General features: G+C 40.0%; 1 protein-coding gene across 4 annotated transcripts in view; it reads left to right on the forward strand.

Annotated features, from left to right (window-relative positions):
• Nucleotides 1–25,567, forward strand: part of Saf-B (Scaffold attachment factor B) — a 98,068-nt gene that overhangs the window by 454 nt on the left and 72,047 nt on the right. For all 4 annotated transcript variants that reach the window (XM_068359243.1, XM_068359242.1, XM_068359245.1 and 1 more), the window contains exons 2-6: nt 11,865–11,946; nt 16,874–17,059; nt 19,249–19,499; nt 24,124–24,151; nt 25,411–25,513. In XM_068359243.1, coding sequence (XP_068215344.1) covers nt 11,865–11,946; nt 16,874–17,059; nt 19,249–19,499; nt 24,124–24,151; nt 25,411–25,513 — 650 coding nt within the window. The remainder of the gene's footprint in view (nt 1–11,864; nt 11,947–16,873; nt 17,060–19,248; nt 19,500–24,123; nt 24,152–25,410; nt 25,514–25,567) is intronic.

Here is a 25,567-nt window from a genome sequence, read left to right on the forward strand (position 1 = left end):
TGTTAGATTTGATGGCCGTGTTGTTGACGACAGAAAAACATCTAGAAGAACATTGTAAACAAATCCAATGTTGATGTATTTACTGAACAGTTTATTTGCCATGAAATTGCCTTTTAATTATAAAGAAGAACATTCTTCTGTGTTTGGAGGGAGACACTTGTTCGGCGTAATAGGTAGATCGGTAAAATTATATTTTCTTGGATTTAATGTGTCCCAGAAAATAATGTATAGAGAAGGAAAGGTTTGTTTCAACATCATTGATGTATTGGCCAATATATTTACCCTACCTTAAACCTTCTGTTCCTAACTGGACAGCCCACCATTGTCGGCTGTTATATCATGGTATATTTCACAAATTTTTGAGTCTTTGTATATCAGTGGCGAGTTCCTCCAGCGTGCATTAAAAATGGACACCATCTAACCCCCCTCCCCTTAGCCTAACCTACAAGTCTTACCTACTTACCTAACGCCTCCTGTGACCCCTCCCCCCTTACACTGCTTTATTCTTGGTCAGCCGTCGTCATACACACAGGGGGCAGCTATCATACATACACCCCCTAATTTTATTAGCCATAACCCTACTAAATTGATTGTCATTTTTTAAGGAATATTTTTGCGGTGTATGTATGATAGCGGCCACTTGTATGTTTGATTTTGGCTAACAACTTAGAATACGGCAGTGTAAGAGGAGTCACAGGTGGGCGATGCCCTCCTTTAGGTAAGTAGGCAAGGGCATGGCTTGTAGGTTAGGTTAAGGGGGAAAGTTTAGCTTAGTTGATAAATATTTTTAATACACGCGGGAGGAGCTGGCCGCTGATATTCAAAGGCTCCGAATATTTTCATTAGGTAATGTCCCTACCATAACTATGATGAAACCGGTAGATTTGCAAATAGGTTGATCCTTCAATTTTTAAGCCTATTGCCATCTGTTCTCATGTGACATTTCTCTACCCAATCAATCTACAGGAGGAAAAATGTCACCTGTAGTCCCACTCACTGTGAAAATGGGTACCGTAGGCTAGACAACTGTTGTAGCCTGTCTGCAAATATCCGTTCTTACCCCAGTTTCTCGTATATAGATGACTATGGTAACTTACAAGCTTACGTACCTTACATTTCGTAAGGTTAAAGTTGTCATATTATGTATTGATGGTGGTAACAGTTTTAGCTTCCCTGGTTAAGCAAGAATACTGCTAACAAAAACAGGTTGTGTATGGTTATCCGAGGCCAGTACCTATCAATTTGATTTTATTACGAGCGCAATTGCAAAGGCACCTATGTATAAAAACTTTAACTGGTATGCTGGAACTGCCTTTCTCTGAGGGGCCAGAGCTGTAACTCCCTCCCCCTTTCCCCATCCTGAGAATGTCATATTACTCCGAAAACCCTCTTTAAACCCCTGGGGGATATTGGTACAGGCAGAGTCCCTGTCAGTGGTTGACTGAAAACATTTTTACATTAAGGAATGATGTCATGTGTCAACTTTGTGTTTTGTTGAAAACCTTACCAATGGAATAAAGGTTTAAAAGAAACTGGAAATTCTATTTGAAAGCTAAATGAATTTTCTTTATAGCTGAATGAGCAGTTGAAGACCCTGCATAGTAAGGCAAGACCTATTACCTCACCATAATTAGAATGAGAAGTTGCATAGGATGATATTCCTTCCTGTTATGTTTTATCTCTGCATTAGGCACTAAAAAATGTTACAGCAACCTGTGATGCTTTCATTAAATGTAACTTAAATTTACCAAAAATAGAAAATTAACAAAATTACATTATTATAACTACCAAAAATAGAAAATTAACAAAATTACATTATTATTACTAGCTAAACTACGACCCAAGCTGGTAAAGTATGATACCATAAGCCTGAGGGCTCCAACAGCAGAAAAGATAGCCCAGTGAGGAAAGGAAATGAATAAACAAGGGAATTAATGAGCAATTAGAATAGAATACAGGGTATTTTAGGAACAGCAATAATATTAAAACAGATCTTTTGTATATGAAATGTAAAGAGATGTATATCAGCATGTTAAACATAAGAAAACTTGCTTCAAGTTTGAACTTTTGAAGTTCCACCTATTCAACTACCTGATTTGAAAGATCATTCTACAACTTGGGTCACAGCATGTTATCGCTGACAACTGAAGCTGGTTTTCTGGGATTTAAGTTGAGCTAAATTCCTGTAAAAATCATAGTTGATTGGCTAAGCTTAACTGGCATTATTCCCATTCCTACAACTCGTTATGCAAGTGCACACAATCCACATAATGTTGCAAAAAAGCATAGTCTGATTTGGAGCCTCTTCATGTGGAACTGTTTGAATCTCTGGAACTTAGCTAAAATCTGTAATTAATATTATACATCTGCAATTACTTTAATTTCCATTAGATGTTATTACGTGCAGTATGTTTTTTTTGTATCCATTCAGATTGTTCTCAATTTCTTTTCCAGAAGTATCTGCTTTCTGTATTGTGTAAGAATATGAACTTTATTGATATATCTTTGATATACTCATTTTCTTAACTCTAGCATCTGTTTACAAACAAATTAATGTGGAATCGCTCTCTGGTTTTGCCATTCTGATCCAAATACAGATATGGCTGTGTGTGATGACAAGTGATGGTACAGTATTGTTATTATTACTTGCTAAGCTACAACCCTAGTTGGAAAAGCAAGATGCTATAAGCCCAGGGGCTCCAACAGGAAAAATAACCCAGTGAGGAAAGGAAATGAGGAAAATTAAAATTTTCAAGAACATTAAAATCAATATTTCCTATATAAACTATAAAAAAACTAGCAAAACAAAGGGAAGAGAAACAAGACAGAACAGTGTGCCTGAGTGTACCCTCAAGCAAGAGAACTCTAACCCAAGACAGTGGAAGACCATGGCACAGTGGCTATGGCATTACCCAGACTAGAGAACAGTGGTTTGATTTGGGAGTGTCCTTCTCCTAGAAGAGCTGCTGACCAAAGCTAAAGTCTCTTCTACCCTTAACGAGAGGAAAGTGGGCACTGAACAAATACCTTTCAGTAATTATTAGGGTGAAGAAGAACTGATTTGGTAGTCTCAGTGTTGTCATGTAAATGAGGACAGAGGAGAATAAGTAAAGAATAGTCCAGACTATTCGTTGTGTATGTGTTATTACTATGCCATTTATTCTGCTGTATATACAAATGGTGGAATTGCTGTCAACTTTGAAATGTTAACTTCAATTTGCATAGATTTTTGGCCTTTAAATTTTTGTGATCATAGAAGCAGTTTCTCTTATTGATTATTTTCACTCATATTTTATTTATTCATCTCTTCCTAATACTTTGCCACCTTCCTTATTGTCACCCCATTATAGGACTTGCTGGTTATTGTTAGGATAGGTTGCTGACCTTAGGTTTTTTCTGTTTGTCCTTTTAGTATAAGCCTCGGTTTAATCAAAACTTCCTAATACCACGGAAATAGTAACAACTGAGAGTTGTAGTTATTATTTTACTCAAGTTCAAGTAGGTACAGTATTTTCATTTTTATCACTTTGAGGTAGTCTTTTTACTATACCTAAAATATTGCCCAGTTTTTTTGGAAATACACCTTTACATTGACATTTATGGATGATCACTACAGTAAATTGTTAGTCACTTAGATATATTCTTTAGCTGTACTGTACATTTGTTCCTGTATCATGTCCGAATTTAATTGGACCAGCTCTTACACTCTTATTTGCTCTTTATGTAAGTAACATTTTCTGAATTGTACAGCCTACTCGAATAAATATGTAAAGGCCTCAGTACCGCCAAATTTAACGACATGGACGCTATTTATTAAAATTATATACAGTACCCCTAAGATATCAATTACCATTGTCCTAAGTGACTTTACATAACTAAAATGACGGTAGCAGTGCGAAATATGCATTAAAAGTTTGTGTTATATACATCATTGTACAAGTATTCCGATATGCTAATCCAATGTGTTGATTTCATCACAAAAGAAAATAGCTGTAATGCTATGAAATTGAGAATTATTTTCAATTTACCTAGTTCTTTATTGGGTACTTGTGTATAAATAATGGAGATGAGAAAAAACACTGTACTGTTGCCCCAAAAATAAGAGGCCTTTTCGGGCTACATGCCTTGATTACAGAAAATGAGCTAATCTCTTGTGGAGCTGAAGTGTTTGTTACTGGTAATGAAATAAGGCAATATTTCTCTACTTCATAGAGCAATACCAAGCAAAATTTTGAGCACCTACTCTAATTTTAGTCATGGTAAAACACTCCATATAATTTTTCAATTGAGGAAATTTTATTCTAAGTGAAATTTTAGTGGTATAAGATATACATCCGGGTTACTCTTTATAGAAAATATACATTTACAACTCGCAATACCAGGTAACACTTGAAAAGCATACAAGACTGCAAAATGACCAGTCACCATAATCAGTATTTGTGGGTGTTATTATTTCCACGTTCAAAGCTTTTTAACATCTTCAAGGAGCTGTCAAACTAGCAAAATTTCCTCTTTTAAATTTGATGATGACTTTCTGGCGTCGTCATGAATTTCAGAAATGATAGTGATTGAATTCACCCCATTTGGAGAGCTTGGTCCACTGGCCAAGATTATCTGAACAGATTTTGGTAGAAGAAATAAAAGATGAGACAGTGGTTGTGTGAACAGATTAGGGCGTATCAAATATAGGTTTGGCAAGTCTGCACCCCATGAACTAAAAGTGGACATGAAACTAACCTAGTATGAAATAATTTAATATACCGTATATAAATTCCAGCTGCCCGTTGAGATACTACCACTAGAGAGGTATTGGATCCTTTGGCTGGCCAGACAGTAATACATTGGATTCCTCTCTCTGGTTACGGCTTATTTTTTCTTTGCCTACACTTACACAGAATAGTCTGGCCTATTCTTTACATATTCTCGTCTTTCCTCATACACCTGACAACAATGAGATACTAAACACTTCTTCACTTAAGGGTTAATAACTCTACTGCAATTTGTTCAGTGTCCTTTCCTCTTAGTAAGGGTAGAAGAGAGACTTTAGCTATAGTAAGTAGCTCTTCTAGGAGAAGGACTCGAAAATTAAACCATTGTTCTCTAGTCTTGGGTAATACCATAGCCTCTTTACCATGGTCTTCCACTGTCTTGGGTTAGAGTTCTCTTGCTTGAGGGTACACTCGGGCACACTATTATATCTTATTATTTTTTGTTTTTTTTTTTTGAAATGGTGTGTTGGGCAGGCATAGTAGAAGAGCCATGGATGCCTGGTGGTTTATCAAGAGGTTGTCTTTTCCTTTTCTGATTCTTTTTCTTCTCAAAACCATCCTTACTGTCCTACCGTCAGTTGAAGTGGCTATCCTGGAGGGTATTTAAACCATCCTTACTGTCCTACCTTCAGTTGAAGTGGCTATCCTGGAGGGTATTTAGCCTTGCATGGTGTATTGGCTCCTCCATGTTGACCAGTTTTTCCAACTTTTTACTATAGTCTATGCGTTTCATCAATCACTTGTGATACCTCGGTACTCGACCATAATCCGTTCGAGATCCGTGTTCGACCTCCGATTTGTTCGAGTACCGAATTTTTTTTCCCCATAAGAAATAATGGTATATATTCTATTCCGTTCCCAAGCACTCGAACAGGCCCAAAATATTAATAAAACGTGTACCTAAACAACAATAATTATCTAAATGTGTATGAAATTGGTCAGAAAATCCTATAAAACAATTTTAAACCATTTACTGTACTAAAATAAAACAATTTTAAACCATTTTCTGTACTGTAGTGAACATACCTTTGAGCAGCGGTTCGATGGCATACAGGGATGGATGTGGAGAGGATGGAAGGGGGAGGTTACTGCTTGGAAGGAGAGTCCCCTTCCATGATGTGGCGGGGTAGTTCTCCTTCAGGAGTTGTTTCTCTCTCCAATGAAAGGGTGGGCAGATCTATTTCAGGGGTTTCTTCTCTTCTTTGTCTCTTCTTTGGAGGAGAAACAGGCTTTGATGTAGCAGCTTTCTTTTCTTTTGTGAAAAACTGGTCTATTGTTAATTGTTTCTTCCTCCTCTGCAGTATTCTTCGAAAATGATACATGACACTATCATTAAACATATGCACTGCCCGGTTTGCTACTGCAATTTCTGGGTGGTATTTTTCAGCAAAAGCCTGCACATCTGCCCACTTGGAACAAATTTCATTGATGAGAGAACTTGGAACATCCTCCCTTACCTCATCCTCTTCTGAAGATTCCTGCTCCACAATCAGATCCTGCTGCTGTTGTTGTTGCAGGTGCAACAATTCCTCCACAGTCAACTCGGTAGAATGGCTTTCTACAAGCTCATCAATATCATCCTTGTCGACCTCAAGCCCCAAACTCCTGCCCATGACAACAATTTCCTCAACGACATCAGTGTCATCAGAAATTACAGGGGTAGCAGTGCTTGGACCCGCCTCTGGTTGGAAACCTTCAAACTCCCTCTCTGTGACACATGATGGCCACAGCTTACGCCAGGCAGAGTTCAATGTCCTATAGGTCACACCTCGCCAAGCTTGGTCAATCATGTTAACAGAGTTGAGGATGCTGAAGTGTTCCTTCCAGAATTCCTTTAGGGTCAACTTCGTGTCACTGGTCACTTCAAAACACTTTCTGAAAAGGGCCTTGGTATAGAGTTTTTTGAAGTTTGAAATGACCTGTTGGTCCATGGGCTGGAGTATGGGAGTAGTATTGGGGGGCAAGAATTTGATTTTGATAAAGCTGTATTCTTCTTTCAAGTCATCCTCGAGACCTGGAGGATGTGCAGGAGCATTGTCCATAACCAGAAGACATTTCATTGGCAAGCTCTTTTCAATGAGGTAAGCCTTAACCTGGGGGGCAAACACTTCGTTTATCCACTCAGTAAAGAATTGTCTTGTGACCCAAGATTTAGTGTTCGAGCGCCACATAACTGGTAGTGCACTTTTACAAATATTATTTCGTTTGAACACCCGGGGGTTGTCCGAGTGGTACACTAACAAGGGTTTGATCTTGCAATCGCCACTTGCATTTGCACACAGCAACAATGTTAGCCTATCTTTCATTGGCTTGTGACCTGGCATCTTCGTCTCGTCCTTGGTAATGTACGTATTGGCTGGCATTTTCTTCCAAAATAACCCAGTCTCATCACAATTAAAGACTTGTTGTGCGATCAAATTTTGTTCATTTATGTACCGATCGAATTCCCCCACGTATTTATCGGCTGCAATTTGATCCGAACTAGCTGCCTCCCCATGCCTAGTAACACGATGAATACCTGTTCTATTACGAAACTTTTCAAACCAACCCCTGCTCGCTTTAAATGTAAATGAATCACTTTCACTGGTACTCGGACTTTTCTTCACTAATTCTTCATAGATATGCAACGCTTTTTCACAAATGAACGCTTCACTAACACTTTCCCCGGCCAACTGTTTTTCTTTAATAAATATTAAAAGCAACTTTTCCATCTCCTCAATCACTTGTGGCCTTTGCTTAGTTACCGCCGTAACTCCCGTTGCAACATTCGCCTTCTTAATCATTTCTTTATGCTTTAAAAACGTAGAAATGGTCGACTTCGCCATTCCGTATTCTACCGCTAAATCGGACACTCGTACACCATTCTCATATTTCGCTATAATTTCCTTCTTCAACTCGATCGTTGTTCGCACTGTTTTCCTCTTCTCCTTCCCCTTAACACTCATTACTTTCTTGGGACTCATTATGAAAGCTAAAAAAGCAATTAAAAGCACTGAAAATCACTAAATCACAACGAATGCTGATCGCGCGTTGTCTGAGTGACGCTCTCGAGAGAACTGATGCTTCCCGAACAAGCGAGAGTGGCCGAGATGGCGCGATCATCACAAAGCCCATGCGGTCGTCACGTGTTCGGCTGGTCGAGTACCGAATTTTTGGTCGAGCACCGCAGCAAAAATTTCTCGAAAATTTTGGTCGAACTCCGAATTGTTCGAGTATAGAGTCGTTCGACTACCGAGGTATCACTGTATTTATAATTCTGTACATATTGTTTTTGTTATAATTCTTGTCAGTCTAGTTTTTAAGTATGATGTCTTTTATTTCTATTAATTCTTATGCTGTCTCAAGACATTGAGCAAAATCCGGGACCAGTACATCCTAGATTTCGTCAATGTCTTCTCTATTGCAATATTGATGGTCTTCAAGCAAATATCCAAGACCTTTCAGTTACGTCCAGACAGTACGATATTCTTTTGTGCTCAGAAACTTTGGTTTCTAATATGAGGCACTCATCTGAGCACCTTATAACTGGTTTTAAGAAGCCAATAATGTTGAAACGTGATGTTATCCGTAGGGCCAGGAGAATGGCGATGTATATTAGGACCGAGTACCCTGCTTCTCATAAGTCCTGCTATCAATGTGGATGTCATGAGATTCAGGTAATAAAAGTTTTTGGCAGGCATAACAACTTTTATTTGTGTTCGATCTACCGGAATCCAGACATGGATGATTCTATCTTAGATTGTCTTCTTACCATTATGGCTAAGATACAAGATGATGATAGAAAGGCTTCTTTTGTCTTTGTTGGTGATTTTAATGCTCACCATAGGGAGTGGTTAAGTTCTATCTCTCTTACTGATCGCCATGGCTTAAGAGCTTTAGACTTTGCCTCTGAATCAGGCTGTGAGCAAATCATAAATGAAGCTACTCACAGGTCTGGGTCTTGCTTGGACCTTGTATACACTAACTCCCTGGCGTTATAACTAGTAAGGTTGGTTCTCCAGTTGGGACATCTGAGCAGCCTGTCCCTGATATATCATACTCTTGTAAAATTTATATGAAATCCCAAGCAGACTGGAATGGGATTTTGCATGATCTTTAGTGCTTGAATTGGTCACAATTATATAGTAGTGTAGGTCCTGTTGTCCCTTTGAATGAGAATCTAGTCAACATGATTGAGAGGTGTATCCCTTCTCGTGTGCTAAGGTACCGAGTAAAGGACAAACCGTGGTTCAATGATTGTAGACGTGCTTATTTGTAGAAGCAGGAGTCCTATCATCTTTGGAAGAGTAACAGATCAGATTTGACCTGGAACAACTATACTCAGCTTCGAGCTTTGCTCAGAGTTTATGCCTCAACTGAAAAGGGGTACAATTTAACCATAAAAGAAACCCTTTCTGGTACAACTCAGGAACATAAATGGTGGTCTACCCTTAAATCTGCAATCTTTGGTGTAGATGCAACAGTTCCTCCTTTACTTAAACTAGATGGTTCAGTCACTCACTGTCCAAAGGAAAAGCCAACCCTGTTGGCTGATGTTTTTGACAGTAAACAGAGTAATGAAAAACTTGAACTTCCTCATTCCTGTTTTCCTGAGGCTAAACTAACTAGTTTAGCTTTTTGATCTTGTGAGATTAAAGCTCTGTTGATGGACCTTGATGCTTATGGAAGTGTAGGCCTAAATGGCATTTTTCCTTTTTTTTTTATATAAAGACAGCAGATTTCTTAGCTCCAAAGTTATCTGTTATTTTGCCCAAGTTAGCAATAAGAGGAGCTTTTAGCACTTGTTGGAGAATTGGTAATGTTACTCCTCCTAGTAAATGTGTTTGTGGTAACTCAAGTCCCACTGATTACCGCCCAATTTCCATAGCTCCCATATTGTCTAGAGCTTTATAACACCTTTCTTGATAGGTTTGCCGAAGGTAATCATCTATTCCCTAGTTTGCAATTTGGTTTTCGTAAAGGCCTTGTAGCATGTGATGCCCTTCTTACAATATCCAATGCTGTACAGAAATCCCTTGATTGTGGTCAGGAAGTTCGTATGATTGGCCTTGATTTTAGTGTTGCCTTTGACCGTGTTAATCATGAGGCCCTTGTTTTCAAACTGAAACAGTTGGGAGTGGGTGGGTCGTTTCTTAGCATTATTATTGATTTTGTAAGTAGTAGATCTCAGAGTTGTTGTTGATGGGCACCATAGTGAGTATAGGAATGAGATATCCGGTGTTCCACAGGGTGGTGTTCTTGGCCCATTACTTTTCATGCTATATACACATGACATGTAGTTTGCCCTAGAAAACTAGCTTGTTGCATATGCAGATGATGCTACTCTCTTTGCATCAATTCCATCCCTGAATGTAGATCTGGGGCTGGTGAATCCCTTAATAGAGATTTAGCCAAAATTAGTGCATGGTGCAAATTATGGGGTATGAAGTTGAATCCTAATAAAACTCAAAGTATGATTGTAAGTAGGTCAAGGACGGTGGCTCCTCAACATCCGGATCTCAGTATTGATAATGTTTCTTTAAATTTGTACGACTTTTAAAATTTTAGGTGTGATTCTCGACAGCAAATTTACTTTTGAGAAACACATTAGGTCTGTGTCTTCAATTGCACAAAAAATTGGCTTATTGAAAAAGTCTTAAAAGATTTTTGGTGATCAATCTATTCTGAAGAAGTGTTTTAATTCTTTCATTCTACCTTTTTTTTTTAGTATTGTTCTCCTGTCTGGTGTTCAGGCGCTGATTCTCATCTTAATTTGTTGGACAGAAACTTAGTCTATTAAATTTCTTATTCATGATCTAGATATTAATCTTTGGCACCGTCGTTCCATTAGTTCATTATGCATGTTGCATAAGATTTTTCATAACTCAGACTATCCTTTACATTCAGATCTCCCTGGACAATTCTATCCTGTTTGTAATACTAGGCAGTCAGTTAATTCTAATAGTCAGTCCATCTCCATCATGAGGCTCAATACTACACAGTATTATAGAAGTTTTATTCCAGCTGTTACCAAGTTGTGGAATGATCTTCCTTATCAGGTAGCTGAATCAGTAGAACTTCAAAAGTTCAAAGTTGGAGTAAATGTATTTATGTTGACCCGGCTGACGTGAATCTTTTTATAGTTTATATATGACATATCTGTTTATGACGTTAATAGTTTATATAGGACATATCTGTTTTGACGTTATTGTTTTTAGAATGATTTATTGTTAATTTATTCTCATCATTTAGTTGTTTCCTTATTCCCTTTCCTCACTGGGCTATTTTTCCTTATTGGAGCCCTTGGGGTTATAGCATCTTGCTTTTCCAACTAGGGTTGTAGCTTGGCTAGTAATAATAATAATTGTTAAAAAGCATATTTGACAGATTTCATAAATTCCTAAATACGTCCTCTCCTGCTTTTTTTTTTATTTGGCAATCATTCTTCGATTGTTCAGGTGGATATCCACCGTACTTCTGGATTTACTCTCTCTCTCTCTCTTTTTTTTTTTTTTTTACTGTCATTACCTTTGGAGTTGATTAATTAGGTGAGACCGTCGTGACCGGAAGCCGGTTGCGCTGGCTCAGGGAAACAGTTCTTCCTGGACTGAACACCAACCTCCTTGATGATCAAGCAAAAGGATCCAGTCCTCTTTCAGAGGAGGTGGGGCCTCTTGTCTGATTTGTGATATTGGCACCTAATGCAATCCTTTCTCTCTCTCTCTCCATATTCCTCGTCTTCAGGGAAACGCCCCTCCTTTCTTTCCACTATGTCCCAAGTAGGGAACTGGAACACTTGGCTATCATGTACCACTCTCAGCCATCCCATTCGTAGAGAGATTGTCGCGTATGGACTTCAGTTTTGGGAATAAGGGTCATCATTATCTAGTGACTATATTCATGTGACATCCTCTTTTGCTGCCTTATCCCTCACCTGTACAGTCATCATTTTGGGAGGTACAAGGGATAGTCTAAGGTAGTTCAATTTCTGGTTTGAACCATGATCACTTTTGGTTACCGAGAGGGGAAGACTATGTGTTGTCTTGAAGAAATTGTGTATTTTACATTTTTATTCCAATTCTTGAAATGTCAAATTAATTTTATTTTTAATTTCAGGCTCTCACAGAAGAAGGAAAAAACCCTGATGAGGTGTCATTTGATAACTCGCCAGCTCCCACACCCATCAAACTTAATCGCAGTAAGTGGTGTCGTATAATTAGGATTAACCTTCTCACACCGTTTGATAATCTATGATATGAATTTCTGAAATATGATTTAAGAGTATCCAACAGTGAACAAATGTTAGATTTGAAAGGGTTTTATCCTTTTGGCCCCTCTCTCTATTTCATAAATGTTGTTTGTTCCCATAATTACAAACCTTCCGCTATTCATGTGGGTATATTTCTAGCGTAGCTGGAAGGCAGCCATTAGATTTTAAGTGCGAGGGGACAACCCTACCTAACCACTTACTGTGGGTAGGTAGAGGGTGGTTATGGTGTACCCAGCCACCTACATCTACTCACGGTTCAATCAACCACGTCACTTTTTACTTTTGGCTGGTAGAGAGTGGACGTCTCCTCTCTCTCCTTTCAAGGATTAGCCATTTACATCTATTGCTTCATGCTCATTCTTTTTTTTACCGATATGACTTGTGTTTTTACACGCCGCTCCATTACAGGGTAAATTGGCAGTTTCAGATGTAGATGTTCATTTGCGTGTTATCAGGAGGATTCATCTGCGCCGACGCCTTCTTGGGGGTTACCTTTCCCACTCTGGGGTTGGGTTTATTCTTCCCCCACCCTAGAGAAGAGGAACTTTTAATCTTGATGATGACATTGGGTGCGAAGTCGTTGGCTGTGGCTGCGGCTGACGTCTTAGCTGTCGACTATGTCTACTCCCGTTCGTCCTTCCTTCAACCTGCTGACTACAAGTCTTCTCGCCATCTGCCGATCTCGTCGTCTCCCAATGTTCTGCAATTTTTCTTTTCCCCCCTACAGGCAATGTTTCAGAGCGTATGCAGCTTGCGCCTGTTTAGGATTGCGAGATCAAGGACGATCGTCAACCGCGGCTTGCTCGACAATCGCCGAATCGACAGACTTCCTTCTCAACGATCTTAGGGGTAAGACTTGTCATCTCGTCTTCCTAGTTGGTCAGGTTGTCTTTCGCGACAATCCAATGATGAGTTTAGAATTTGTTCTGTATTACAGATCGCAGGGGCGAGACTCGTCACCTTGTCTCCCTGGTCGATCAGGGTTAACCTTCCTTTGAGAGAGAACATGTTGAAGGGAAACGAGTGCTGCTCAGAGGTTCGCCTCCAGGTGTAAGACATTCCCCTTTCGAGGGAGTCTTTACACAACCTTTGCGCTCGCTCAAGATCGTGAGTTATACACTCACGGTCGCGAGCTCACGACGCTCCTGGTCTAGAGCGTGAGCATCTTGTGATCATGATCACAGGCTAGACGCTGGTGATCGTGAGCCAGATGCTCGAGTTAATGCTCACGCTCTTGATCACGAGTTACATGCTCGTGATCGAGCGAGACAGTTGTGACCTCGTTTGCGACACTAGTCTTTCTTCACTCTTTGGGGACGCTCATGATCATGAGTTACACACTCACGATCTCACTCACACTGACGAGCGAGACGCTCACGATCACGCTTACACTGACGAGCGAGACGCTCACGATCACGCTCACACTGACGAGCGAGACGCTCACGATCACGCTCACACTGACGAGCGAGACGCTCACGATTACGCTCACACTGACGAGCGAGACGCTCACGATCAAGCTCACACTGACGAGCGAGACGCTCACGATCACGCTCACACTGAAGAGTGAGACGCTCACGATCGTGCTCAAGGTAACGGGCGGGACGCTCACGATCATGCTCAAGGTAACGGGCGGGACGCTCACGATCGTGCTCAAGGTGACGAGCGGGACGCTCACGATCGTGCTCAAGCTGACGAGCGGGATGCCCACGATTGTGCTCAAGCTGACGAGCTGATGCTCACAATCACGCTCACGATTTCACTTATGCTCTTGAGCTAGACGTTCACGCTCATGATTGTCAGTTACACTCCCGGTCACGAGTGAGATGCTCGTGACCACGTTTGTGTCTAGTTGGTTTATCTTTGAGGACGCTTGCGATCACAAGCTAGTCACTTGCGAGCGCGCTCAAGCCCACGAGTGTGAGTTTCACTATCGCGAGCAAGACGCTCGTAACCATGATCATGACGGAAGATCAAGTGATCACGAGCGCCATGGTTGCGTCGCCAGTTTCTTAAACTCTTAAGTATGTTCACGTGATCGCGAGCGACATGTTCCCAATTGCTCTCGCGCTCACGAGCGTCTTGTGGTCATGATCAAGAGCTAAACACTTGTGATCACTACCTGGACTCGCAATCGTGCTCACAATCACAATCGTGAGTTACATGCTCAAGCATGACGCTCATGATTGCGATCACGAGCGTGAGCTAGACACTCATGATCTCTCTCACGCTTGCAATCGTGAGATATACGTCTCAGTCACGAGCGAGACGATTGTGACGAGATGCTTGGACTCATGAGCAAGAACCTCTTGCGAGTCTCTCATGCTCAAAACAAGACGCTCTCGTGCGTGATGCTCACACTCTTAAGCGAGACGCTCACACTCATGAATGGGATTCATAAGCTAACACGAGGCGTTTTAAGGCCTGAAACAAGGCTCTCATGATCATGAGCACAGTTTTGAGCGATACAATCCTGACCAATTGGGTAGATCTTGGATTTTCCAGATCTCCGTTTTGTCAGCTGCCGATCGCCAATTTTCAACTAGTCGATTATCTCGGTTTCTTATCAATAGCACTGTTCCTGTTTTTATACTCAAAAGCTAGCAATTCGTTGTCCTAAACGACGTTAGCTCGTTGTTTTCGCTTGCTGGCCATTTTGCTGCCTGACGTTCACTGGTAAGAGTCTAGGACGATCACTATAAGCTTGCTCCATTGTAGGATTCTGGTTTGACAGCAACTTCCTGAGAGGGAGCTGCTTAAGAGAGCGCTCTCTCCTAGACGGCATAGATTGTTTCTCCTCACTCTTAGGCTTGCACTACTTAGTTGGACCCTGCTGAGTTGATGGAATCACGTTTTTTTTTCCTTCCGTGAACCTAAGAATACACCCTACATCGGGCGATGGGGTTAATTCGCTAGCGCGAGGCTCAGTCCCCCCTCTTTGGGCTCTTGTTTGTATCACAAACATGGCTTCTTGGGTTCCCGAAACTTTCTCGACATCTGCGGCATCAGTAGGATCTGCTTCAAGGTGGCCAGTTTTATGCATTGAATCCGACACACTTATGGGAATTCATCTTTCTTAAATGTAGATGTTTTTCATTTACACTTTGTTCATACTACATGAAGGTTTGTGAACAAATTGCCTTGGGAACCAGGTGGCTGCATCGGTTGTTACCTTCTCCCCTGTTGTCCTATTTATTATGGGGCTGCTCACGAGCCAATTTGGCTTGAATAGGAACTATGCTAGTTAGTCAGTCTCCTGAAGCAAATTGGATCTCGGATGTGATAGGGGAGGTAAATTCTTTGAATCTGTTTCCCCCCCTCTAGAGGGGGAGACAACCTCATGAGGTTACTGCCATTCTCTCCCTCTTAAAGAACAAGATTCAGTGCTGTCTAATCGACAGGCATGGCAATTTACTTGCTGTGATTCGAGTCTGCCCTAGATGGGCGACTGATAAGAATAACAGGATTTTGAAAATTTGTGCTCTCTCTATCTCCGTTAGCCCTTATGCTCTCGGGCCTTAGTAGAAACACATTCAACCTCCCTCCATCTGCTTCCGTTCCGGTTAAACATCTTTTATCTACACTTCATGAAACTCGGACTTAAGCGGAGCTCTGCCTTAGGCCGGAGTGGTTGAGAATGAATGTATTCCTTTCTCATAAGAGAACCTCTCCCAATAGCTCGAATTAATCGGCTCTTGTCTTTCCATCAAGGAAAGAAAGTCCTGACTTTAGCTATAATGATACTATCTTGTATCTTCCATTTTCCTTTAGGAAATGGTATGCAGTCTCCAACCCTCTTCCTCATAATTAGAACATCCGATCTCATAGGAAGACGGGATACAGCTGGGCTTATGTCGGTTAGAAGTCTCTACTTTTAGCCTTTCCTTGTGAGACAAGCTTAATCTTCAAACCTTGTCATGCAAGTAAACTTTTTGTGTTCAACCAGTTAGCCTCTCCGATATAAGATTGGCCCTCGTCTTGAAGACCTCGCCCTATTAAATGATTAAGTCTCTAACTCGTGCAAGACATCTTCCGTTTTGAGTAATCGAAGGAATGACACGAAGGTCATATCCTATACAGATATCCGTAGACTGTATCATTCCCCTGTAGAAACTTCCGCAGGTCCGACAAGACCGCATTAGTCCCTGTTGAGTGCAACCTCTGAAGAATTGGCCAGGTACCAAGTCCTTCGGCACTAGGGATCGTCCTTCCCTTGGTCCTCTGCAAGACCTGCACAAGTACGGTGCCTGAAGAGAATATCTCCCAAGGAATAGATCTCCTTGTCCTTCTGGATTTGACACTTCCCATAGAGGCATCAAAGAAAGATGGGGAAGGCCACATACAGAACCATATGTCCTTAGGTCTATGATCAGAGCACAAAAGATGCAGTCTCGATCTCCTAGTAGGCACCATATTCCCTTGGGAAAGTGCCAGTGGGGGAGAATGACAGCGATTTGTCAGTTTCCCGTTCGCAGAACATTTCCTGCTCCTATATGGTCTCCCCTTTTGGGTATCTTGTCTGCGAGTTTGGATTTTGTGGTATTCAACCTCTATGCAGGAGTATTCCTCCTACAGTCTCTGTTTTAGATGTCATCCTTCTGGAAGCTGAATGAATATCAATGTCAAGCATTGATCTTTTTCAGGAGAAGGAGGTGGTACATTGAACCATGAGTAGATCTACCCAGCCACCCCCTACCTACCCACTGTTAGTGGTTAGGTAAGGTTGCCACCTCGCACTTAAAATGTAATGGCTGCCTTCTAGCTATGCTAGAAGTATATCCACATAAATAGCTACAGGTTTGTATTAGTTAGGGAAAAATACAAGTTATCTCCAAATTTGTCTTATTTGTTGTTTCAGAATCCATGAGCAAGTCAGAAGTTGAAAACCACTTGAATGGAGACAAAGAAGATCAGGAGGAAGCAGATGAGGAGGAAGAGGAGGAGGAAGAAGAAAGTCAGAATGCTGAAGATTTAAAGAAAGAGCCAAGTGAGGATGAACAAGAGGAAGAATATAATGAAAATAATCCAAACATTAAATCTGAAGGTAATTTATGATAAATTGGTTAGATATATGTGTGCAGTAATACCTTGAAATACGAATGTACTAAGATACAAATTTTATGAAATAAAACGATACATTGTATCTGTATTTTTGCCCTGAGATACGATTTTTTTGAGAAAAGATTTCAAAAATCGCACTTCGCCTTCGGTAGGTGGCAGTGTTCATTTGGCTACTCGAATTGATCTGAACGCTCACTCTGCACTCGAGGTTATCCGAACTTCTCTCTCCTAATGTGTTCGTTGTCATCGTATAGAAAACGTGTTGTGTGTTTACGATTCTTGTACTGTATGTGTTCCATTATTTTATTAACAGTATTATCATTTAATATGTGAACCATGGGTCCTTAAGATAAGGATGGGGATAAGAAAAAACCAAGAAAATGATCAATATAGAAATAAAGCATGAGATAATAGGAAAGCATGAATGAGGTGTGAAAATCTGTGAATTGGCCGCTGAATATGGCCACAATGCGTCCACCATATCCACCATTCTCAAACAAAAGGACGCAATAAAATAAATTAGGTGCAGCCTTTTAAAGACGTAACTATTATGTCAAGGTAGCTATTGATTTGCATGATGAGATGGAGCTCCTGATTTTGATATGGATAATGGAAAAGGAACTGGCTGGTGACACGGTTACAGAAACTATAATTTCTGAAAAGGCTGTTGTCATCTTCAATGACCTTGAATGGGATGCAGCTGAAGAGGGAGGAGTGTCATCGCAAGGCTTGAAAATTTCAAAGATCAAACTGGCATCCACTTAGCCGTGGATGGCAGTGATATAGGTCCTCCTTGGGCTTTTTTTTTCCAAAAAAAAGCCCTGTCTCATCACAATTAGATACCTGTTGAGGTATGTAGGCTTCCTGGGCAACAAGAGAATTAAAGCGTTGAATAAATTCTTCGGCAGATTCACATCTGCACTTGCTGCTTCGCCATGCCTAACGACGAAGTGCATGCCAGTTCGAGTTTTGAAATTTTCAAACCAGCACTCAACTCCAGTGCCTTACAATGACTCTCCTCCCTCTTCAGCTGCATCCCATTTAAGGTCTTTGGAGATGGCAACAGCCTTTTCAGAAATTATAGTTTCTGTAACCGTGTCACCAGCCAGTTCTTTTTCCATTATCCATATCAAAATCAGGCACTCCATCTCATCATGCAAATCAGAATGCAACCTTGACATAATAGTTACGCCTTTAAAAGGCTGCACCTTCTTTAATGCGTCCTTTTGTTTGAGAATGGTCGATATGGTGGACGCATTGTGGCCATATACAGCGACCAAATCACAGATTCTCACACCTCAGTTATGCTTTATTTTCATGGAGATAATTTTCTTGGTTTTTTCTTAACCCATCCTTATCCTTATCCTTAGGACCCATGGTTCACACAGTAAGTGTCAATGAAATAATGGAAAACACACGGATCGTTAACTCACAACAACAAAACGTTTTTCATATGATGACAACGAACACACTGGGAGAGAGAAGTTAGGGTAACCTCGGGTGCCAAGTGGTAGCTTGAACGAACGGTGCCACCTACCGATGGTGTCATGCGTTTTTTTGAAATCGTATCTCAAAAAAATTGTCGTATCTTAGGACGTAAATATACAGTAGATGCAATGTATCATAGTGTTTAAAAAAAAAAAAATTGTATCTTGGTGCATTCGTATCTCAAGGTATTACTGTATACCTAAACACTCTTGTCTTCCAGGTTTTTCCATGTCATTTAAAAGGAAATATTGTCTTGTCAACAAAAGGGCATCTTGTTTTGTCTTAAACTTAATACATCTTATTCTTTCACTCATTGTTTTGAGATCTGGTTGTTAGTTATTCTCAAGGATAAGTCATGTCTTATTTTCCCACCCTTTCATTTTGAATTTTTATATGTATTACTCTATTAATCAGTCGGAAATAGCGAAATTCCAAATGTAATGTTCATATGAGAAAACTTCACTTTTTCCATCACTTACATTTTATATGCTGCTGCGATTCAATGGCCGAGGAGGTAATTTTCCATATAGTCGAAATCCCATAGTATACCTTGATGCATTAAATTAAAATCTTTTTTAAGAAGCAAACTGCTTTATCATTGTTCTTGACAAAGAAAGGTTGTTTGTAATTGTAAGGAGTAATATTGATGATTGGTAATCAAATTTCCATTTTTATTCTTTCCAGTTCTAGAAACAGACGAGGGAATGCCCATGGAAAATGTGGTTGACGATTCTAAGGTGGACAAAGTGTCTGTCAAGGAGGAAGAAAGCACGGAATCCAAGGATGGTGAACCAACCAAAGAGGAGGAAGGAAGTGCACGTGGTGAAGGATATGGCATTAACTTGGAGGATGACTCTATCAATTTGATGTTGGATGACGAAGACAAGATGCTCGAAGATGAAATTAACTTCAATAATGATTCTGAGCGACTAGATGTAAGTAAAGGCTTATCAAGATCATTATCATTAAATTGTATTGGACTTTTTGCTGAACTAGGAAACTTATGAAGTTTATTTTATAGGAATATCTTTCGCTTCAGTCAGTAAGTCATTTTTTATATGGGAAATTAGATTTACAGTTCCTACACGTAAACAGGCTTCTCAATGTAAGCTGGAATGGCTGTAGTCTCATTAACAAGGTACTGTAATTACTATTGATCATGTCTGGTTGGTGAGGGAAACTACCTATCTACATGAATGATGAAAAGACAGGTTGCTACCATTCGTTTATCACCCTCTCTCTATAGTTTTCTTCACTGATTTGTTTCAAGGTTTTTTTTTTTAATGTCTGGAAAAGTTTCATTTGTGAATCCTCATTTCCTTCTGGGTATCAGCTTGAAGAGTTTCTCCTTTGACAAGGGAGTTTTGGCTTCCTTTATTCTAGAAACTACATTTGTCAGTTGTTTTTGGGCACAATTGTCACTGCCATTATGATTGGTTGTGACTCCTGTGCATCGAGGGTAACAGTGTCAGAAAGTGTTCACAGTGCTGTTCCTGTGATGGGAACTCCTAACGTTGTAATTGCTGTAGCTTCCTTCTCCATAGTAGCGTAGTCATGGTCGGTCACTTAAACTTCGATTCTTCTGGTGGTGGCAAAAGGAAAAAGATGCGAAGTTGCTTCATGTTTTTTCTCTTCTACCAGCTCTTATTTACTTTCTCTTACCCCTATTTTCAGAAGCTGCTTCTCAGAAGTAGTACTGTAATCCTGTAAAAAGTTGTCTTGCAACAAGTTCCTTTGCCACATTGATTGGTACTGTACCTTGAAGGGCAGTAAAGCTCAGTGCAAGACAGTGTGACATGTGCCACTGTTGCACCAATTGCAGGTAGAGAGTCCTGGTTAGGACTGAACACTAGCACCATAAGCCAGGGGAGAGTAGTGTGTAAGAGCCCATCTTCCCCATTCCTGACTAAGCATGGGAGGATCGTTCTTGTTCTAAAAGAGCCGGTCTCCTTTTCCAGGAAGGAGTGATGTGTTCTTCACCTACTGATAGTACCTTTTGAGTCAATCAAGTGGAGTGTTAGGCTTGTCTGACAACTACCACTGTTGCACTGGTTGAAGGTGAACAGTCCTACCTGGACCTGACACCAGCATCTTCAGCTACATTTGAGTAGTGACTGAAACGTTGCTCTTAGAAGCTGCCCTCCTTCTCTGAAAGGTAATGACGAGGCTCACCAGGTGACTGGTACCCCTTGTTTCAGTTATTTGGAATGTTATTCCAGTATTATAGCTGTGGCACCCTAGCAATACCAACCAAACTCAGCCGAGTCCCTTGTCAGGCAAGTAGGAATAAAGAAAAGAATAATACTTGTGTATTGGAGGTTAGCTACCCTCCAAAATTTGGGTTAGTGTCATGGTAGATAGATAGACAGCTGCTGCTGACATACTGGCACTGGGTAAGCTCTCTGTCCCGCGATGGAACACTGCATTGTTCAGTTGATAGTGGAATGCGATCGACTACTTTTTCCGTCCCTTTCCGGACACTGGGGGACAGGATCTGTTTCCCATTATGTCACTGAGGGGAAAATGGTGCACGACCAGCCCCGGTCTACCCCTACAGAGTTTCAGAACCATGAGTAATCAGGCTTTTGTGGATATCCTTGGATTTATTTGCAAGTACACTGGACTCCCTTAGTCAGAACTTGCTATTATTATTATTATTATTATTATTATTATTATTATTATTATTATTATTACTTGCTAAGCTACAATCCTAGTTGGAAGAGCAGGATGCTATAAGCCCAGGGGCTCCAACAGGGGAAAAAGCCCAGTGAGGAAAGGAAACAAGGAAAAATAAGGTATCTTAAGAACAGTAAAATTAAAATAAATATTTCCTATATATACTATAAAAACTTTAACAAAACAAGAGGAAGAGAAATATGATAGAATGGTGTGCCCGAGTGTACCCTCAAGCAAGAGAACTCTAACCCAAGACAGTGGAAGACCATGGTACAGAGGCTATGACACTCCCCAAGATTAGAGAACAATGGCTTGATTTTGGAGTGTCCTCCTAGAAGAGCTTCTTATCATAGTGAGGCATTGAACAAGATGAATGCCCATATCTGCATTTCTGAAAACTAAAGCCTAGAAAATCTAGCTTCAGATGGCAACAAAATGGGACCACACCCATCTCGCCATCCTAATCTAATAGACTGACCTGCTACGATCCTTACCCGTTAGCTCCCATGGTCCTTATTTTAGGACTAACAATATTTTTACCTTTTTTGAAAAGAAGTATTAGCCTTTAACCATTTTATCATTTGATAATGATAAAGCAACCTTTGTTCTCCCTTACAGGCATATAAATATTTTATACTTGCAATCCCTTGACGGTAAGTTGCAAAATTGCTTTGCTCAAGTTTATCGCTTGGATTGCCATAGTAATAGGTGTTTGATTTCTCTGAAACTCATATATATTATACATTTGTCTATGTAGTTTCATAGTATAGTGCAGGAAACATCTAAATTATATTCATTGGTTAGCTAGATGACAAGATACCTTGGTCCTTAAAATAGGACTATGGGCATAGTAGGGCCAAGAAATCCATTTTCTATGATGTTGCAGATAGAGAGAACGTGCTTTTTATCTATGACTATTATATGTATATGTATAAAAATATAAATATATAATATATATTATACATACATATATATATATATATACATCTCTCTCTCTCTCTCTCTCTCTCTCTCTCTCTCTCTCTCTCTCTCTCTCTCTCTTTTTTTTTTTTTTTATACAGTACTTACTAATAGATGAAGAAACCAAAATCAGTTTTCTTGGTGTCAATTAAATACGAAACGAACAAATTATACTGTGTATACATCCATTTAAATCGTAGCTTAAATAGGGCATCTGATTTCATCAGCAAACCACTATTTTTTGGGAAACATCATTTTATTCTAGAAAATTGCTACTCTTTAAATAGTTAATTGCACATTAAGAAAGCGTGTACTTTTGTTTTTAAATTTTGGGTGAGTTTTAAAAATCGAGTATTGTTGTCTTCTTTTTATTTTACTTTTGGCTGTGATCAGATCAGCTGACGTCTAGCTACTGGTCTTAAGAATATGCTCGTACGAAGTATTGTTTATACCATTTCTTAACTTCTTCAAACCATCTATACAGTTGATATTACATAAGCACCAATGTGTTAGGTTTATCATATTTTTTGTTTATTACATTTAAAACATCTCTCTCTCTCTCTCTCTCTCTCTCTCTCTCTCTCTCTCTCTCTCTCTCTCTCTCTCTCTCTCTCTCTCTCTCTCTCTCTCTCTCACAAATGTTGTGGAAGAGTTATTCCTTCCTTATTGGTCATCTTTCAGCTTCAACCCCAAAGGAGGGAACACCTTTTACCAAACTTTGGATCTGGTCCTAGTTTAGAGTAAAAAAATAAGAAATGCTACTAAGTTATCTCTTTATCTTAATGCCGGAGAGTCCTAGTTCATGACGACGACAACCCGTTGCAAGGTCCTTTAGGAAGAAGAGTAAATTGGTAATGAATTCCTTTTTGCGCTGAATCTGCTAAGCACAGCGTCTATCATGTGACATAGTTTTGGAGCTGAAAAGAAGGGGTATAAATGATACTGGTGCATATCAAACAGACCAAAGAACTTCCCTGTGCCTACTGCAATAGATATTAAAAAAAAACCCAAGAGGGTCCTGTGACTCGATCGGAAGGAAATGTTGAAGCCGTTACTTGAAATGATTACTGTCCTGTTACGCTACAGTAACTGTGAAGCTCTCCAATTGGAAAGGCAGTATGGTGGGAAAAAAGTGTAGGAAGAGTGAACATCTATTTATAGTAAAAGCATATAATAAATATTTAGGCGGTGTAGACTTGTTGGACAGATATGTCAGATATATGCCCTGCAATTACAAGTAGTGTGTGGTATTTTCCTCTTAATATTGCCAATCTTAACACTGTGTTTTGCTGACTTTATGAAATCAGCACATGAACTATAATTCCTAGCATATATATACTGTAATATAGGTCAATTGTTCCAATCTTTGTCTAAAAAGCAAAACTTTAAAGGAGCTCTTCAAAAGCAATAAAATTTTGCATAGAAAGCTATTAAATAAGTGTGAAATTGACCATTTTCATTTAATCCTTTATACCCTTAAGTCCCATTGACTGCCTAAGGAGGCATGCATATATTTTCCATAAGAATATGAATATTAAAATACTTCCAACAGGTAATCTGATTTTTCTAAAACAGAAAAGTTTCATACTCATTGTGAAAAGGTCTGCATTAGGCAGGTGGGTAGCTCCCCCTTACCCACCTGTCTTCGCCTATTGTAACTACCTTGTTAATGATTCAATTGCTGTACCAGCTATTACTGAAGTTTAGTCTTTAAGATTGGTTTGTTTTACTTGAGAAATTACTATATTTTTAAAGTTCAAGATGCCTAAAACTCCTTTTTCGAGGTTTAGAATTTTCATGTGCCCTATCTATGTTTTTCATGTGAATTTGATATTGCTGGAAACAAAGAATATTTAAATTTATCTTGTCCATGGTTTCGTGGTTAGGATTCAGAAGCTAAATTTCACTATTTTTACTTTACAGGATGATTCGTCAAATGCTGACAGTAAAGGTAAGTTCTCTATCTGGCTATATTTTTTTTTTTTTGGTGTTTTTGTTTTTAGTTTTAATACATTAGTAAAAGTATAGCTATCTGGGCACAAACTGAAGGCTCACACACTGTGCATATATGATTGATGATGTGCTGCACGAAACGGCCAGAAACTGTATGAATGATATACCTGGAGAAGTTGATTGAAGACACCGGCATTGTCACTGAAATGGATTGATGATGGCAAACATGAGTCTACGAATCTCTTTCTTTAGGTATGTGAGCAAGACTTTCGAGTCTTGATCTTCAGAATGCAATGATTAATATCCAATTGGACTTCTAAAAGTGGGACTTATATGTCCTTTCATATGATTTTTGTTATAATACTATAAAGAGTTAACCTGTTGAAGACAGAGAAAGAAGAATTAATTTATTGGGACGAATGGATGGGGGATCACAGAAGAGCCGGGAGTATTCCATTTCCTGTCAGCAGGGTTGAAGAAGGCGGTGAACTGCTCACGTGTCCTTCATCCTCAAGACTATTCATCTGTTATGTGTGAGCCTGAAGGTTTGTTGCCCATTTTTTTTCCCCTAAAGTTTTACTAAGTGCCGTGGATGGGCTTTCAATTGTGAATCATAGATATAAAAAATTTTTTAAGCAAAGAGATTCCGGTCCACATAAGGATACTCTAGGATACTCTGAGTATATTTTAGCCAGAATGCGAAGAAGATGATGGGTGTGTGGGGGAACCCTCAGCGAAGATGGATGTCCTTGGGAGTTACGATGTTGCAGCAGGAGATGTGGTGGTGTGTGTGGAGGTGGTGGGAGCACAGCAAAAGCACCAGCTTTACTGTTCCTAAAGTTGCACAAATTATTCTGATCATCTTTACAAGAAATCTTGTAGCTTCTCTCAGTAGTAGTTTTTCAGCATGCAATCTTGTCTCACCAAGGTGAGATCTGAATAAATTGGCCAGCAGAAGCAGCAGCCCCCATCTACATCATAGGTACAGCAGCAGATGCAGCAGAAGTCTACCTGAGCGAGAGAGGTCTTGGAGTTCCTGTTACCATCTGGTTTATCCCATCTCCCTCCACTTTTCCACTTGGACGTCCACACCAGCAGCAGCAGCGGGTGCAGCAGCAGTTGGCGGACCCCAACCCACACCTGGTTCATTCAGTGAGCCAGCTGTGACTCGCTTCTGGCATGTAACCATCACTGTTGCTCAAGTGCAGCCTCCAGCCAGAAGAGAGCCACTACTTCATATTGACTCAACTCCCACAGACAGAATGAACAACGAAGGCAGCGTTGGCACGTACGTCGGCAGCGCAGACTTGAAGGATACTACGGACTCACAGGATTTGAAACTAATCGAAAAGCCCAAGAGGTTGGTTCCTCAATGCTGGGTTTGTATGATGCTAAAAGTGTCAGTAGTCAGCAG

Source organism: Palaemon carinicauda, chromosome 35 (genome assembly GCF_036898095.1).
Source record: "Palaemon carinicauda isolate YSFRI2023 chromosome 35, ASM3689809v2, whole genome shotgun sequence".
Taxonomy (NCBI): Eukaryota; Metazoa; Arthropoda; class Malacostraca; order Decapoda; family Palaemonidae; genus Palaemon; species Palaemon carinicauda.